This window comes from Arvicola amphibius, chromosome 7, assembly GCF_903992535.2.
Source record: "Arvicola amphibius chromosome 7, mArvAmp1.2, whole genome shotgun sequence".
Lineage (NCBI taxonomy): Eukaryota > Metazoa > Chordata > Mammalia > Rodentia > Cricetidae > Arvicola > Arvicola amphibius.
In genome coordinates this window covers 96,538,565-96,556,548 of record NC_052053.1, presented here as the reverse complement: position 1 = coordinate 96,556,548, position 17,984 = coordinate 96,538,565, and the positions used below count along the sequence as shown (strand labels likewise).

The 17,984-nt window shown below is 44.1% G+C and overlaps 1 protein-coding gene across 7 annotated transcripts in view; it reads left to right on the top strand.

Annotated features, from left to right (window-relative positions):
* Nucleotides 1–17,984, top strand: part of Sipa1l1 (signal induced proliferation associated 1 like 1) — a 280,919-nt gene that overhangs the window by 178,710 nt on the left and 84,225 nt on the right. For all 7 annotated transcript variants that reach the window (XM_038335800.1, XM_038335804.1, XM_038335803.1 and 4 more), the window contains 2 exons: nt 9,794–9,924; nt 14,313–14,501. In XM_038335800.1, the coding sequence (XP_038191728.1) occupies nt 9,794–9,924; nt 14,313–14,501 (320 nt within the window). The remainder of the gene's footprint in view (nt 1–9,793; nt 9,925–14,312; nt 14,502–17,984) is intronic.

Genomic DNA, 17,984 nt, shown 5'->3' with positions numbered 1-17,984 from the left:
TACTATATGTTAGATAATAAATTATTATCATTTCCTGTATTGAAACATAGCCTTTAATCAGCATCATATGTAATATTTAATCATGTTCAGCTGATGAAACTAATTACTTTGATACTACATTGTTTTTTTTGTTTTGTTTGGTTTGGTTTGGTTTTTCGAGACAGAGTTTCTCTGTGGCTTTGGAGCCTGTCCTGGAACTAGCTCTTGTAGACCAGGCTGGCCTCGAACTCACAGAGATCCGTCTGCCTCTGCCTTCCGAGTGCTGGGATTAAAGCTGTGCGCCACCACCGCCCGGCACTACATTGTTTTTATAAGCATTATTATTTTCTAGATTTAAACATTAGAGGTCACTTGACTCCAGCATAAAGGCTTGAGTTTCACTGGATAAATGCTGGACCAAGAGAGGGACTCAGTGCTTTCCCCTTGGATAAGCAGTACGCCATACTCTTCCTTCTGCTGCTTTCTCTTGTCCTCTCCTGTTGAGTTTTTCATCCAGCATGAAATGGCATCAAGGTTGTTGTTATGTTGTATTTCTGCTTCATTCTTTATGTAGTTTCTTCACTTAATGCTTTTAATATTCTCATGAACCTGTCATTGTGGTTAAATGATGAACCATATGCTGGGCAGTAGGGTTGCATCAATTTAACTCACTTGTATTCCTTCAAGAACATTCATAGTTTTGTGTTCAGTTTTTCTTTGGCCACCAACATCAAAGTACCAAGGAGATTTATAGAGGGCAGATAGATACTAACGTGGAGTAACTAACTCTGTCTTATATATTCTGGAATTCCAGTAATGGAAGAGATGTGTGCATGGGTTGCTTTGATGTAGTATTTATTGGGACTGTGATTAAAAGTATGTGTGTGCACGCGCGTGTGTGTGTGTGTGTGAGAGAGAGAGAGAGAGAGAGAAAGAGAGAGAAGGTGGGGCATTGCTTGGTGTCATGTTATAAAGATGTTCTGGTAAGGCAGGGTTCCTGTTGCTCAGTGGCCAAGAAAAACTGCTGTTGTAGGCTATTTGATGGAAAACAGTAACTAATAAAATCATTAACACTGAGCCAGTGGCTTTATTGTTCTTACCTTCCTCTTCATACAACACATAAACGCGTATGTATACACACACACACACGCTCACGAGCATGCATGAGTACACAGTTGAGTATACTGGGCCCTGTGGTGGGGAGGAAGTTTAGATTTCAGTTGTACTGATAAAGTCTGGTTGCTGCTTCCCTCTTTTCGTCTTGTAGTCGGCCATCTGTAGCAGTGCTCTCTCTCTAGAACATGGCAATGACATGATTTGTACTAAAGTGACAGCTTCTGAGCTGATGTATACTGCTTTGCTATCAAGAGCTGTGTCTCATGTCCCTGTCTATTAACTGAGCATCATCAGGTAAGAATGAAAGCGGAGCAAAGAAAGGATACTGAGAGCCAAAGAGCCACACTGCTCCACAACCTCCAGCTAAACTCCTAGTAATAGAGTAAGAACATCCAACAGGGAGCAGGTGCCTGGCCACGTCACTTCCTCCCTTGCCCCTATCCACCATGCTCAGGTACCAACTAAGGGCTGCTCTGGCAGAGGGTGGCTCACTCAGCTGCCTAACTGCCACAGATCACGAGGTCAGAGACTCAGCTAATTGCTTTTTTTGCAGGACTGAACCAATGGCAAGTTCTTCCTAAAGGGAAATCAGGGTTGCATCTCAATGACTGCTGCATGTAGAGCAGTACGAGGCCCTCATTCTACCCAGGAAAAGAGCCAGCTTTAAAAAGCATAAGTAGAGCTGGGTATGGTGGCACACTCCTTTAATCCAGAACTCAGAAGGCAGAAGCAGGTCTAAGTTCCAGGCCAGTCTGGTCTACACAGTGAGTTCCACGACAACCAGGCTATATAGAGAGATCCTGCCTCAAAAACGAAACAAATAAACAACAAAAACAAATAACCCCCCCCAAAAGCATAAATAGGCTTGCTTGTTATAGAAAATAGTATGGTAATACAGAAATATTTAGTTTCTATGCACAGGACTACCCCAAGCACTTTTACACTAGTTTTAAATATACGAATAACCACGTGTTCATTTCTTTACTTTTTCGGTGTTCAGATAACATTTAGTACCTATTTTGTGAGTTCTTCCCCTGCAGCTCTGAGGGGCTTTTGTCCTATGTAGCCTCCCTTAACACAGAAGGGCTGAGGGCTAGTATTGGAAGGTTGTGAGCACTCCACCAGGACATGTCATTGTGGGTAAACGGGCATCCAGCAGGGTAGAGAGTAGAAACCCTCACTTGTAACTCTGGGGATGCCCCCTTCCTTCCTGTCCTGCCCATCAAGGAGCCTTGACCGTCTCCCAAGCCTTGCTGCCCCTCCAATGCTCAAGCCGTCGCCTACAGCTCCTCCAGTCACCATGGCACCCTTGTTTGTATGGGACACCTTGGGCTTGTATTGAGCCATAGCAATGCAAACACACCTCAGCGATCAGGACCACAGGTTAGGTTACTTGGGACATATAAGTGAATGTTTGATGCTAATGTGTAGTATGAACTGGGGGACTGGGGTAGCCTGTGTAGCTTCGGGTACTGAGGCTGAGTCCTGTGTATGTGGCCTTTTGTTATTCTCCAGATACTCAGCAGTGTGTGAAGTTCTTTTTCTTTTCTCTTCTGGAAATGAGACCTGAAGTAACTGTGTGGTTACAGTGGTTTTGAGGGATTGACCCAACCACCGGTTGATGTCTGTGGGCATAGACACCGTCCCTCAGTCTCATTTTTCACTATTGTGGGCTTGTATATGCATGTGAATGGTTTCTCTGCATACGAACTCTAGCGTTCTCTTAGCTACTTTGAACTGATAGTTTTTTTTAACATTGTGGAATATAATTTTTTAAAAATATTTATTTATTATGTATATAATAGTCTGTCTGTGTATATGTCTGCAGGCCAGAAGAGGGCACCAGACCCCATTACAGATGGTTGTGAGCCACCATGTGGTTGCTGGGAATTGAACTCAGGACCTTCGAAAGAGCAGCCGGTGCTCTTAACCTTTGAGCCACGCCTCCAGCCCCTGAAATATAATTTTTGAAAGATAATTGTTAGACATTTGTCATAGGCTGATGACAGTCAGTAGAACACTCATGAGTCTCTTACTCATTTGCCCTTTATTTAAACAGTTTTCTTTACATTTTTGCTATGATCATTTTGATGGAGTTTATTATGGTCAACATAATAGTAAAATTTGCCATTTTGTAGCAAGTAAGCAGACTGTTGGAGCCTGCTTAAGCAAATACTGTTTTGTTTTTGGTTGACTGTTTGATTGATGGTGGGTTGATTTTTACAGTTCTAGGGTTTGAACCCAGAGACTTCAGATTGCTAGGCAAGCAGTCTACCCACTGAAATATATCTCAGTTCCCTCAAAAGTTTTAAACAGCAAGACTCGATTGCACTCTCTCCATGCCTTCAGCCAGCCAGCCTCCTTCCCTCCCTCCCTCCTTCCTTTCCACACAGGGTTTCATTGTCTCACCCGACTATTGATCCTCCTGTCACATGTCCCCAGGTGTGGGATTCTGGGGACACCACCATGTCCACCACCCCATTTTCCAGAGTTACCTGCAGAGAGGTGACTTAGAACCTCAGAATCCTGACCATTTCCTAAGTGTGGGCCAGCATGCCTGCGCATTAGTAATCACAGGCTTAGTGCTTTGGGACAGAACCCTAGCATGTAGCCATCCCTGTGCAGGTATCCCCATGGGTTCCCTGACCTTTTTACTATGGCGACCAGTCCTGGGCACTTAGCTCTGCCCTCACAGTTTGAATGAACCCTTGGGGATGAGACTGTGAGACTCTCTAATGGCACACCTCAAGTTTCTTTAAACCGCTGCTGACCTTTTCTTACCTCTGCTTCTGCCACCATAGATTTCATTTAAAAAAACAGGCTCGTTCCCACCTTTGTTTCTGTTGCTGTTATTCACAGTATGGAGATCTTCTAGCTTTATCTTCTTCAATGTTAATATTCGTAGTAAGAAAACAAAACATAGGAACTGATTGAACCCAGAAGGCAGAAATGAAAAGCCCAGGGAAACCCATGTTCTTCTCAGGCACCTTCCTAGCTTCCTTCAGATTCTCTGGGAATGAAAATATTAGAGGTCAAAGTTCATAGGGTAACCTGTAATGGCGGCAGCTTATCTAGGAACCTGAAATAATAGTGTGAAATATGAGAAAGAATGAGGTGGTTACAATTTGGGTTTGTACAACAGCCTCTGATCCTTTGTCTCCTGTTAGACAATAGAGCTCATCTCTTAGGCTTACTGCAGGTGCAGCCCCCACCCCACCCACATGTCTCTTATTGTTTTTTTCTAGAGAAAATGGGGGGGGGGTTGACTCTTCCACGTCATCAGTTGGGGGTAACCGTAAGATTAGAATGGGAGTGTTTCTATGGCTTTAATGTGTTTTATCATGCTGGTTCCTGAAATGTTTGGGGCCGTCTCGGGGGCGGGAGTCCCAGCTCTGTCAGGGGCTTCTTTGTATTGTTTTACTTTTCATGTCAGGCATTTCCAGTGGTGCTGGGCAGAGACAGACAGTTTATCTGGCTGCTGTTAACTCGTGTTTTCACTCTTTATTTTCCCCATTTAAAATTTTAAGCTGATGATTTTATGTAAGTATTTAAGTCATAAATTATACTTTTATAAATTATTGAGTAAAAAATTGAGGTATATCTTTATTATTTATAACTGTATTCAGTTGAGAGTACAGTGTCCCTAAGGAACTGTGTAACTGAAATGCTAACACACAGATAACAAATACAAAAACCAGTGTGAGCAATCCAGAAACTTTGGTAGAAGGCTATAACTCTGTGGCTCAGCCTACCTTTTCTCCTTTGTAGTTAAAATGCCAGGCGTGACTCTTTTGATGATGCATATGTGTCCACATAGTGTAAGCACAGATGGAGTGACTGCATTTGATGCAGTTACTGGAGTTCCCAACCATTCACCTTTCTTGTTAGATTTCGTACTCCATAAGAAAACTTTGGGTTCCAGGCATGTCTCTGTAGTTGGTGTGTCTGCTGCTGAGTTTGGCTCCCAGAAACCATGTAAAGGTCAGTGGGCATGGTGGCCCACTTGTAATCCCAGTCCACAGAGGTGCAATCAGGAGTCCCTAGAGCAAACTGACTAGCTATCCAGCCAAGTGGCCAGCTCTCAAAACACATGGTTTCAATATGTAAGATGATGTGCCATCTTGGAAGATACCCAACATCAATCAACATAGTCCTCTACACACATGAACACATGTGCCCACAAATGTGAGCATGCCTCCACACATGTACACCACACACATAAACAAAAAAAAAAAAAAACCTTGAGGATAAACATTTGCCAGAATGTTCAATATGAGTGGTGAAGATTGGGAGGAATCAGACTATGGAATGAGGAGTAAAGCAGAGCATTGCTCTAAGTAGATTGCACACCCTGTGCCCAACAAATCGTGCTTAACTATTTGATGTTTATAAAATTTTAGGAATACCCGGGAACACAGTATAGTTATAATTGCTAAGAAAGTGAACTTTGCTATCCTTAGTGGATACACCTGATTATGGGGCTGCGGTTTAGTGCTTGTGACTGCCCAGAGCCAGTTGCCGTGCCTCTGAAAGTATGGTGATGGTATCTCGGGTTTTTGCGTGTCACCGTGCTGATCTGACTGTCATGCCCGGGTTACGTCATCCTCCAGCAGCATGCCCACTCAGGTCTGCAGCTCCCATCCTCGCTTTTCTTCCGCTCACTTTCCTCACCCTGAATCCCTGTCTAGTGTCATCCCTGCTTTCCTTCCCCTCTCGTTTTTCCACCCTAGAAGAAAGGCAGAGCCATCTGTGCATCTGCCTGGAAAAGATCCCTGTCTGTTCTTGCCAAGGATGGCGGTGGGTGGCTGAAGAGGGAAGAAAGCAAGACGGTGGTGGCCTTTAATCCTAGCACTTGGAAGGCAGAGGCAGGCGGATCTCTGTGAGTGGATTCCAGGCAGACTTCACAGCTCCACAGAGGAGCAGAGGCTGGGAAGCTGAAAGGAAGATGCTGAAATGGATGGACAGAGCCAGGCATGGTCAGAGACTAGACTGACCATGTAGAATCTGACACATTTGTCTTGAGACCAAAATCTAAAATCCAATTTACAATGGCTTGGCAAATTATACTCGTCTCTGGACAATACATCACATTAGGAATTTTAAATTGAGTGAACTTGTGTTGTGTGCATGAGGGGTTGTGTACCAACATGGCTTTTATTGCACAATTCTTACACAGCATGAGATTTTTTGAACGTTCACAGTCTGATCCTGATAGAATGGGTTATCACAATGAACCAGACCATACCCTCTGTTTCTACCTGTGGGACTCGCATAGACGGAGACTGACCAAGACGCCGCTGTAGAAATGATAGCTTGAATGCCTTGTTTCATTTTTTAAAATGATGTGTCTGTACAGAGAGGCGTGTAAGTTCAGAAAGATCTGTCTGGCCTTATCAGACAGGAGGTGCGTGTGTTTGAAGATTGAGCCTGAGGAAACTGTTTGAAGTTAGTTGACAATTATCCCATTACCCTGGCCCAGTTCAGAAATAGATGGGGAAAGCGTGCACAGATGAAGGTGAGGTTTTGATGGTGACACCAAAGAAGAAATGTATTTTTCATTTTCAGTCTTTAGTTTTACGATAGCTTATTTTATATAGAATTCAATTTGTTTTTAAAATAATACTTGTATCTCCCAATTCATACTAAAGTGATTGTTTAAATTTGTCTTTTGTTTTATAATGGCTTCTACACCTTTGTCTTTGAGATATATGAAATATTTGTTTTCACTAATCTGTTGGGAATTCTTAATACTTTCAAAGTACTAGTTTTACTATGTAAATCCTTCCAGTGCACTCCAGTTTTTGGATATTCTTTTAGAAGACCCCTCAGGCCACTCCGGGTGAGACTGAGAGCATGCAGTCAAAGGAAGTATGGTTGTGGGAGTTTGGACACTTGAAAAAGTTTAAATGGCCCTCATACGTGAGAGGAGAGGTCTGGTTCTAGAATTGCTCCAACCAAGTGGCAGATCATAAAGGTCTTTTAGGAAGCCATGAAAAATATCCAATGCCTCTGACAACCCATGAGTGAATTTAAAGCTTTATTGTGATTGGCCAGAATTGCATTTCAAAAGGAGTGTCTGACTGCACTGTGGGCTTGGAGAAAATGAGACAGAGATGAGTATAGAGAGTGTGGGAGAGACAGGAGACGGCTGAGAGATGCTTAGGGGATTGCATTCAAGGGGTGTGCCTGGTCTCACCTGGCGTCTGGGTGAATGTGGTGATGGTTGGAACTGGGGCAGCTAGGAGTGCTGCCTAGTTCCCATGGGAAGGTTCACATAGAACTAGCAGTTGAAAACCTCAGAATGGATGGGTTAGTCAAGAATAAGAGATAGAATCAAGCAAAAACAGCCGAAGTGGTTGGAGTAATCAGAAGGTGATAATCAGGGAGTAAGAGTGTTCTAAAAGACCATCTGCACAAGATGTTCAGAGTTTGAACAAAGTGAAGAGCAAAAGCCTTGGTTGTTCTCCCTCTGAGGCAGCCATGCAGTGGAAGTGAGCTACAGGGATCTAACGTGAAGGTTTGCACAGAAGTTTCCCGTGGGAAAAAGAGGAAACAACCGTTTATTGTCGAAGGGTGAGTAGAGAGAGAGACAGGAAAGAGCAGCTAGAGAGGAATCAGTGAGACGTGAGCAGGCGGGGACCAGGTCTGTGTGTGTTCCTGGAAGTGCAGAGCGAGCAGAGGCCAGGATGGAGGGGATGAAGCTGGAGTCTGGCTGAAGGTGCCTCTGTGTGCATCAGGGTGGCCTCTGAAACACTTTGCTTTCCCGGTTTCATGTCGACAGCACTAGCGCTTGCTAAGGTTAGCCCTGCAGAAGCCGAGAGCTGACCAGGGAAGGCTAAAGGAAGGAGCCTCAGGCAGAGGGCATCGATGACGAAATGGAGTGCTGTGTCTCTGTGAATTTTCCAGCAGCTGGAGCAGCAATCCCACCCACCTGAGACACATGAACTGTGTATGAACTGGAGTCTGTGAACTTAGAAGGAAGCGCAGTGTGTGTGGCCCACATGCCCCTTTGACAGATCCGCTATTGTTCTGCACTGCAGGATTGAAGTCTCCTCTGAGGGTTTCTGAGTTGTCCCTTCAGTAAATGGTCTCGATGCTGTCTTGTTTTCCTTTAAGTTCTTGTGGACTTTTTTATACTCTTTCTGTCTCCCACCCCTGTCTCTCTCCTGTCGTCAGTCGTCCCATCACATTGCTGTCTGCATGCCCTGCACCCTGGACTTTGTCAACACCGAGAATTGTGTCACCTCTGAATAGAGCTGTGGGCTGGAAGACCAGACAACCAAGCTTGTTAGAATTGTGTGCAAAGTAAGAGTAAATAATCTGTGAGTGTGGTTCTCATGTGCTGTGCTTTGAGGGTGTACGTGAGTGTTTGAATTTGTGGCGTTTATTGGGTTCTCAGTTGTCCATGTATGAAATGCTTGTTGCCTGTATTCTCATTGTGTTTTCTTATTTTGAATTTCCATGGATTATAATATTTTCAGAGCCTACAGTATTTGTGATTCTATCTTTTTAATTGTTCATTAGTATTTATTTGCAAAGTATTTTCACAAGCATTTTCTAAATTTTAAAACCATATGATTAGATATGCTAAATTATTTCTTATTATTCTCATGGATTTTCAAATGCGTATGTATTTTGTATGGGAATAACATGTTTTAAATATGCATTTTTGTATGCCAATAATGAACCATGTAATGAGTTAATTATTTATTCATGTCATATGTAGATGACATAGAACAATAAAAAGCAAACGTTTTGGGATTTTGGAAACTAAGTGACATGCTCTGCTCATCACATACTTTTGTGTTGTATGGGTTTCCTCATCTGTAAAACATTTCATACTCATATCAACAGTTTTAACTTGTGCCAGTAAGTATCAGTTTGTTATTTTCTATAAGTCTTTTCAGTGCTAAGGATTGGATCTAGGCCCTCATGTACACTAGGCAAGCACTCCATCACTGATCCCAGTTAACTCAATTTTGACTTCCACCTGCCTTCTTGTTAGATGGAAACTTTCCCAATACTCTACCTCACCTCCGCCAAGGCCATGCTAACGCTTGGGGCCTTGTACAGTTGAGAGCACTGAGAATCATACGAGTCACCAGGGCACACTGGTTGGCTAGGAGGTGCCTGTTTTCCCAGTCTACTGTACCCTGTAGGTTATGTGTCCATAGTTTATCTCGTTCCATGGGAATTGTTGATAAGACCAAGAACCCTAGGTCCAGCCGCCTACTGGGCACCGGGAGGTCTGTTCTCTGAGCTCCTCTACCTGGCATATGCCTCCTGGAAGCATAGGGCTCAAGTAGCTCCTCTTTCCAGTGCAGGGACATCACTTTAACCCAGGAGAAACCCCTCTCCTCAAACTCTATTGTATGTCTCAGTGATAAAGCCCTAACACCAGGTACATATAATCTGTAGCCTACTCATATGGTGCAACATGGGGAGAAAGCACACAAGGAACTTAGAATAGTGAGTGTGGAATAGTAAGAACCCAGCAGGCCTTCCCCGTAGCCGTCTCCTCTAGAACAAGCCCTGGGGAGCCTTAGTGTTTCTTGCTCAGCGAAGGATGATAGCATGTATTAAACATACTTCTGTCTTACCCATAATTCCTGGGAAGTGATTTTGAACCCAAACAGAATATGATTGTTTCCAGTGTTAGATAAATGTTCTAATATCATTTTATCTTGTTTTACCTAAGAACACTGGAACTATTTTGGGGCTGATGAGAATCTTGGTCCGGTGGCTGTGAGCATTCGAAGGGAAAAACCAGAAGAAATGAAAGAAAACGGATCACCGTACAACTACCGGATCATTTTTAGAACTAGTGAGGTAAGTTGCAAGTGAGTAAGGTTTGGGACTTAATCTATAGGGATAGTGGAGCAGAAATGGGAGCCGGGTTTAAATTCAATAGGAAAAGGTCACCGTGTTCTTAGAACAGAGAAGACTCAGGGCTGGGGACATAGTTGAGCTGATAAAGTGCTTGCTAGGACCTGAGTTTAGTCCCTAGCAACCAGATATCATAAGCCAGGCAAGGTGACTTGTACAGGAAAGGCGTAGAAGTCAGCAGATCCCTGGAGTGTTCTAGCTAGACAGCCTAGCTTACTTACCAAGTTCCTGAGTGACACTGTCATTAAAAATGAAAGTAGATAGCATCTGAGGAATTGCACCTGAGATGGCCTCTGCTCTCTGCACAGGTGTGCCTGTGCACAGTCCTGCAGAAGAAAGGCCTGTTCTCTAGGTGGTGGTGCCTATGTCTGCACAGGTGTGCCTGTGCACAGTCCTGCAGAAGAAGGCCTGTTCTCTAGGTGGTGGTGCCTATGTCTGCACAGGTGTGCCTGTGCACAGTCCTGCAGAAGAAAGGCCTGTTCTATAGGTGGTGGTGCCTATGTCTGCACAGGTGTGCCTGTGCACAGTCCTGCAGAAGAAAGGCCTGTTCTATAGGTAGAGGTGCCTATGTCTGCACAGGTGTGCCTGTGCACAGTCCTGCAGAAGAAAGGCCTGTTCTATAGGTGGAGGTGCCTATGTCTGGCTTTTCAGTCCAGCCCACAGTGAGTGCGGCGAAGGAATGGGAGTTTCCATGCGGAGGAAGACAGACAGGTCCAGAGGAAAGTGGAACCCTGAAAAATACAGATTGGGGGCATCTGAAAAGCCCTCGGCACCTCGAGGAACCAGAGTCTCACAGATGAGAATCCCCTAAGACTTCAGACTCCTCACCACTGACAGGCAGACATTTATGGAGCCAGGAAGAAAGGAAAGGCTCCTTCCTGCTTCTGTCCCTTCCGCATATTCTCTGCGGCCCAGAACATGTGTTGTCAGAGGCAGAGAGTGATCTGTTTATGAGTGAAACAGGCTCCCCGAGGTCTTTAAATACTTTTCATGACTTATTTATTGTGTGCATGTGTGTGTCAGGTGAAGTTCAGAGGATATCTGCAGGCCTTGCCTTGACTGTTCTTCCACCATGTGTGTTCTGGAGACAGACCTCCATTGTAAGGCTTGACGACACATGCTTTCTCTACTGCACCTCCTGCTCGACCTGCCAGAACTCTTAGGAGGCTGCATATGTGGGCTTTCGTTTTTAGATAAAGTTCAAGTTTTTAAGAAAGAGAAAGTAAAATAGCTTATAAAGCATTTAAACCAGAAATCCGTGTGGACACATTGGGGCTCTGAGGGTCTTTTTGCCTTTTTCTTTCCAAGCATCTGTATAATTTATTCCCGCCGTCAATGTAGTCCCCCAGCTCCTAATTCACTTTAGGATTGTTCTTAGGTATCAATGCCTAATACCCCTGAGGTATCAAGAAAATAATGGTTTTGAAATTGGTTTAAATAGAGTAGTTGGCTTCATTTCCTTCTTTGAATACAGGGAAAGTTTCAGGGGTTGGCTTCACTTCCTAATTGTTTCCAAGCTTAAACTCTGGGGAAATTAAAAATAGGGGTTTAAAGGTGAGGCCTGTGTATCTAATATGTTGTTTGTAGTGGCCAGGGAGGAGTGAAGAGCCCACCTGTATTCATGGGTTTCCTGTGTCAGAGCTGATGGCTCAGAGTGAGCCCTTTTCTGTCTTCCCAGGTCTGTTAGACTTCTCGGTCACCCTATTCTTATTTTCAGGTGGTTTCTCTGTTGCTGTTTTTCTCAGCTCTCTAGCAAGCACCTATCCCCACATGTGTGGCACCTCTACCCCGCTAAACATATACATGAATAATTCCAGTTGAAGCTCTATCCTAGCTTTCCGGCCTTTTTTTTTTTTTTTTTTTTTTGTGGTATTTTGCCTTTACCATGATCCAGCCTCCTACATGTAAAGCTGAGGTGGATTCTTTTCTGTAGGCCGTTTCTTCTCAGGCCCCTGAACTTGCCTGCGAGCCTCCTTCCTGTCCAGTGGTAACTGCTGTCCTGAGCAGTACAGGGGTCCCTGCCTGAACCCCGCTGGCTCCCACCTCTCCCCTCTGCACTTTCTCCCATGCTGTAACTGTCTAGGCCCTGTCCCTCCTATTAGTCTCCGGTCACAGGCCTCTTCCTGCAGGGCTCGTCCAGTGAGTCCTTTCTCTTGGCCTTTCACTGAAAATTTCAAGTGACATGCTGTTCAGAAAGACATTGCGCTTATTGTTTAGGGTCAAATTAATATGCTTCAGTCCCTGGCCATTTTTGTAATTCTGTTTGTTTGGAACAGAAATCCTGACGTCACACTGAATCCTTTCTTCTCATTCCTACCTCCAGTTTAGTCTGTCAGCAACCTTTGCAATCTTGTCTCCAAATACTGTGTATCTGGAATTCAACCACTCCCATCCCCAAGGCTCAGGCCTAGTTCCACATCCTTTCACCCAGTGGGGAATCTCTGTGAAATGTTGTCAAGAACTCTGCGTTCTTCCTTCGGCATCATTCAGCTTTCTCTGCCCTTCTGTAGAGCCCAAGCATTTGCTGGCCTGGAGCCAGCATACCCGAGTTCTCCCTGAACCCCTCCTGCAATTAACTCCCTTGGCACTGTCTTCTCAGTGGGGCTTCCCCACTGGACTAGGAAGGCTTCTGTGCTTTGCTCCTCAAATGTTCCCAGGGCCTCCCGCATTCTCCCTCTGACTTGTGCTCATGAGCCACAGGGTCCTCTGACATTCATCAAACTGAATTTTCTGCTCTCTCCCATTTAATATCTGATCCCATGCCTTTTTATTAAGACTTAAGACAGCCTTGCATAGTGCACCTATTTATTTTGTTTGTTTTCTGTTTCTCCCGCTGGAATGTAAGCCCCATGAGGATGAGACTTTCCTTATTCGTTACTGTGTTATGGAAGCAGCCCCCTTGCCGGGCGAGGGATGGAGTGCAGCTTCACATTCTGGAATTCTGTCTTATTTTTTACTTAATTTCTCCAATTGTGCACGTCATTTCTTCGGGACACCTGGTGAGATTGCACCGTGGAGCCAGGGCTCACAAAGCTCTTTACCAGCTGCAGTGCCTTCTGTCCTTTGTCCTCAGCTCCACTGCCTGGCTTTGATGTCCTGTCTCAGGTTCAGCTCAGCTGACCTCCTTTTCCACTCAAACCCTGACTCCCTCCCTCCCTCCCTCTCTCCTTCCCTCCCTTCCTCCCTCCCTCCTTCCCTTCTTCCCTCCCTCCCTCCCTCTCTTCCTCCTTCCTTCCTTTATTTTTTCCTTAACCAATGTCTAATGTCATCTGAAGTTTTTTTTTTCTAGTGGCCTGAGCCGCTGTCATTTCTTTTCTGCCTTTAGATTTCCTCGTTTTCTTCAGTGAATAGCCTTCCCTAAATTGTTTGTGTGCATGTGTATTTGTCATGCCTCTTCCTGTTAAATGCCACACACATCCCCAAACATGTACTCTGTACTCTGTCAGCTGTCACCTTACTCCCTTAATGGAAATCTGTTTTATTTCTTAGATCATCGAGCGTTGGTTAAATCCACAAGCGCTTTTGCCACATGAAACTTTGATGAGACTACTGTAGGCTTTATGCCTGGGTTTATGTTTCTCTAACAGATCCCTCTTAATAGAGGGTGCCATTGCTTGAGGTTATGTTCGATAATAGCTAGAAATAGTTTAAGAGGTCATTTCTCTTGCCGTGGACTATGTAATCACTGCTGGTATAAGATGTGAGCAGCTTTTCTCAGTCACATGTTGGGAAATGTAAAGCGTTATCCCCCCCCCTCCTACCTGTGTTATTTAAGAAGCGCACCATACGAGCTGGGTGGTGGTGGTGCACGCCTTTCATTCTAGCACTCGAGAAACAGGCAGATCTCTGTGAGTTCTAGGCCAGCCTGGTCTACAAGAGCTAGTTCCAGGACAGGCTCCAAAGCCACAGAGAAACCCTGTCTTGAAAAAACCAAAGAAGTACACCATACACATTTGAGGATTCTTGTGTGTCTTTGGATAGCCTCCCCCATCTTGTGGTATGTTCCCTGGTACTGTGCAGTAACGCAGAGACCTTATTCTTAGTGGTCCCTGTGAGGACAGGCTACCTTTGCCACTTATGTGAACAACTCAATGCTATAATAAATATATCATGAGTTCTTTGACCTTGTGTGGAGTTTCTTAGAAGTGTTGACCTCATTTTTCATGCATCGAGTATTCTGTATCACTTCTCTCTCATCCACTTCACTGACTGCCCAGTCGGCAGCTGTCTTATAGCCTGGGACAGAACTGCTGTCCAGGCCTCCAGAGCCCACATCTATTCAGTATCTCATGCTATAGTGACACCTCACCATAGTCCTCTCTCTCTTGTAGCTCATGACGCTGAGAGGGTCTGTCCTGGAGGATGCCGTTCCCTCCACAGCCAAACACTCAACGGCCAGAGGGCTGCCTCTGAAAGAGGTGCTGGAGCATGTGATCCCGGAGCTCAACGTGCAGTGCCTGCGCCTGGCCTTCAACACACCCAAAGTCACGGAGCAGCTCATGAAACTGGACGAGCAAGGGGTAGGTGTGGCACTGAGGGAGCCCATCCTTGCTGCTTGGGTTCCCTACTAGGTTTCCAGAACAGTCCGTGGTGTTTCTTCTTAGGTGGGGAGAGCTGTGCCGTTTAGTATAAAGGATACTCGTTGCGATTGCTCATCTGGCCGCTTCTCTTCTGGTTTCTCTGTGTCAAAGCTGATAGATAGAGGGCTTTAGCCATGTACAGCTCTTTCCATGGTCACCCATACATGTGATGGGTTTCTGAGTATGTAAGGGAAAAGTCATGGCAGTATGAACAGTAATGGTAGCTATAATAATGTTACATTACTAATAATTAGAATGATACTGGCAAGCACCATTGAATGGGCTCAACAGGTTCTGTCATGGGTGTTTAAGTATGTTATCCCATTTTACCTTCCAACCTCAAGAGAATGGCTCTGTTACCATCCCCATGTTAGAGATGGGGAACATGAGGCACAGAAAGATTATGTAATAAAGTCAGTAACCAGGATTCAAACACAGTCATCTGCTCCAAGCTTTAACTATACCATTCCTAAAAGCTTAGAGTTTAGAAAGTCTGCTAGTCATAGTACTGTCTTATTTTGTTTTGTTTGGTTTGGTTTTTCAAGACAGGGTTTCTCTGTAGCTTTGGAGCCTGTCCTGGAACTAGCTTTTGTAGCCCAGGCTGGCCTCACACTCACAGAGATCTGCCTGGTTCTGCCTCTCGAGTGCTGGGATTAAAGGCGTGCACCACCACCACCCGGCTTCATGGTATTGTAAAAGATGCATTTTAGCTGGAGTTTTAAGTGTAGAAATTTGAAACTAGGGTGTAGCATCATTAAAATGCTGAAGATTGCTGCCTCCGTTTTCTGTCCCCACTCGTGATGTCCTTTGGTCAGGGTGCTTGGGTGATTGGATGGTCTGCGCAGAGGATACAGGCAGGAAGCGCTGCTGTGGCTTGAAACCCTTGTCATCTGACAGTGCAGGCCACATTCTGCTCAGAGTCATTTGAACACACAGCTAATCTTCTAACTTCTTTTAGCATTTTGGCCTCATTCTACCCTAGAAGTGGGTAAAAGTAGCTTGAACGTTGCATGTAAATTTTGACCAGGTATTGAACAGCATTTTGTGAACAAGTTTGTTTCTACATTTTCTTAATCAAAAATTCTGATTTTATTAAACTGAAATTGAACACCCAATTCAAGGTACTTTAAGTCTTTTCCCTCTATTCAGTGGGCATATAAGATGAACCAGAAGCTGATGTAGCTTTTTGACTCCTCCTTTTTCTCTCGTGCTTTGCACAATGCATGGTAGCTAATGTCCCTTCAGGTGTCCATCTCCGTAGTGTGTAACTTTGGAGTACATTAAATGCGTTAGAAGGTGGCTGCTGCATGAACTGGAGTGCTCTGAGCACTGCCTCCCAGCACATATACTGGACGTTAATAAAGGAGGAGGAACTGGGATGGCTGGGTTCAGCTTTATTAGTTCAGTTATTTCAAATTACTGCACTTACCCAGGAGGCAGAAACCCACTCAGGCATTGATAACATACTCATATACTTAACCTTCTCAGTCTCTGCACGACAGATTACTTCATATAAAGAAGGTGTTTTATTACCATTTCCCTTGTTTTAAACATATTAAATTTAAAATTTCATGGTCCAGCTGTGGCTCTTTATGGGACGCCTGGCACATTTTGTGTCCTTTTCGTGACTGCAGTGTTGGGCCGCAGATGGTGATGAGCATTTCATGGTCCCTCCAGCGTAGGAAACATAAATGGAGTGGCATAATGAGTTCAACTCAGTTACATTTCACAGAATTGGCCATTATTATGTAATTATCACTTTCCTTTTCTTAGTTACTAAAATATTTTTTTCTTTCATAAATTACTAATTATAATATATGGTAATTGTTTTCTTTAGTTAAGCATTATAATATGACCATCAGTGGATCTCCCTGATTTTATTCTGAAAAAGGTGTCTTAAATATGCTATCCCATAAAATAAGATTTAAATGTTAGGCAGCCATTTTCGCCAGGCAGTGGAATCTAGCAATTAAAGCATGGTATTGTGTGTGGTGAGCAGCCCCACATCTTACTTAACTGTTCTTCTTTTGCTTCTGTCCTGTTTGTCCTCATGCACAGCCTTCTGGGCTGGGGTCCAGGAAGGAAGGAAGGAAGGAAGGAAGCAGGGAGGGAGGGAGGGGGGGAGGGAGGGAGGGAGGGAGGGAGGGAGGGCACAGCACTCATATCATTACCAAGCACTTCTGTTTTCCATCGTCATTTTAATTTAGGCTTTTTGTATGTCCTTGTATTAGATTCTCAGTGTGATACCAGGAAACTGGACTCACTAAAAGAATCTTTTAAATCTCACTGTATTATCTTTTCCGCCCATATTAAACTGTTAGTATAAATATGCCTGGAAAAAGAAAACACAAATTCGTTCACTATATTGTTGTATTTTGCCTTTCAAATCCTTTGTGCTTGATTCTCTCTTTGCACATACATAAAGCAAAAATGGACCTTGGTTTTGTAAGGTACATAACAATCGCTGCACGAGCATCTAATGGCTTGCTTTTCATTTGACTGGCAGAGTCATGCGTGCAGGCCTGGAGGGAGGCATTTTGACTCCTGAAGAGACTCATTTGACACATGAGTATATGCTCTTTTAATGAGTTTCTTCCCATTCCCCTTGTAATCTTTTGGGTGTTTTTGCTCTTTCTGAATGGCCATTTTAATTCTATTGTTATGCAAAATGAGGAACTATAATTCAGTTGGTGGGGTTTCTTGCCTACTGTTTATTGGGGTTCAGAAAATTTGTTCCAACTTTGGATTTTGTTCACCTGCCTTATTGTCAGGTTTTTGTTACCCAACAGAAAGCATCTGTAGGGTAGAAGCAGACTGCATAGGTATGCATTGCACTATTACCACGTCCTGATCACTTTCCTGGCATTGCCTGATTTCATCCTCACAGTGTTCCTGAGCAGTTTGCTCCAGTCAGTGGCCTGTTTTATGTTCAAGGCAACTGAGGCCCAGAAGCTGGGGGCATTTTCTGCCGTCTCACCCCTGTCTGAGGCTGAGCACTAGCTATAGTTCTGCATAATGCTGCCTTTTTAAGAAATGCAAGTTTCACTTTACTTTTTCTTGGCTTGAATTACTTTTGTTCTTAAAGGAAATTATGAAGTGCTAGGAATTTCAGTATCTACTCCATGAACTTTTAAATTGTATGACCAATTCAGTCACTTTTAAATTACATCAGAATCTTTTCTCCACTAGTCATTGAAAGCTGCCTAGCCTATCTATTTTTTTGCATGGGAAATAAGAGATTGTGTCATGACTAGTTTGCAGGAGTTGAGGAATGTGTAACACTCAGTACAACACTGGGCACTTGAAAAGGCGTCAGAGAACCTTAGTTGTTATTCATGGTTATAAAATGATCACTCGTTAGTCATCTTTTCTTGCATTATCTTCTTTAATCTTTGCAAACCTCCTATGAGAGCACACCTATTA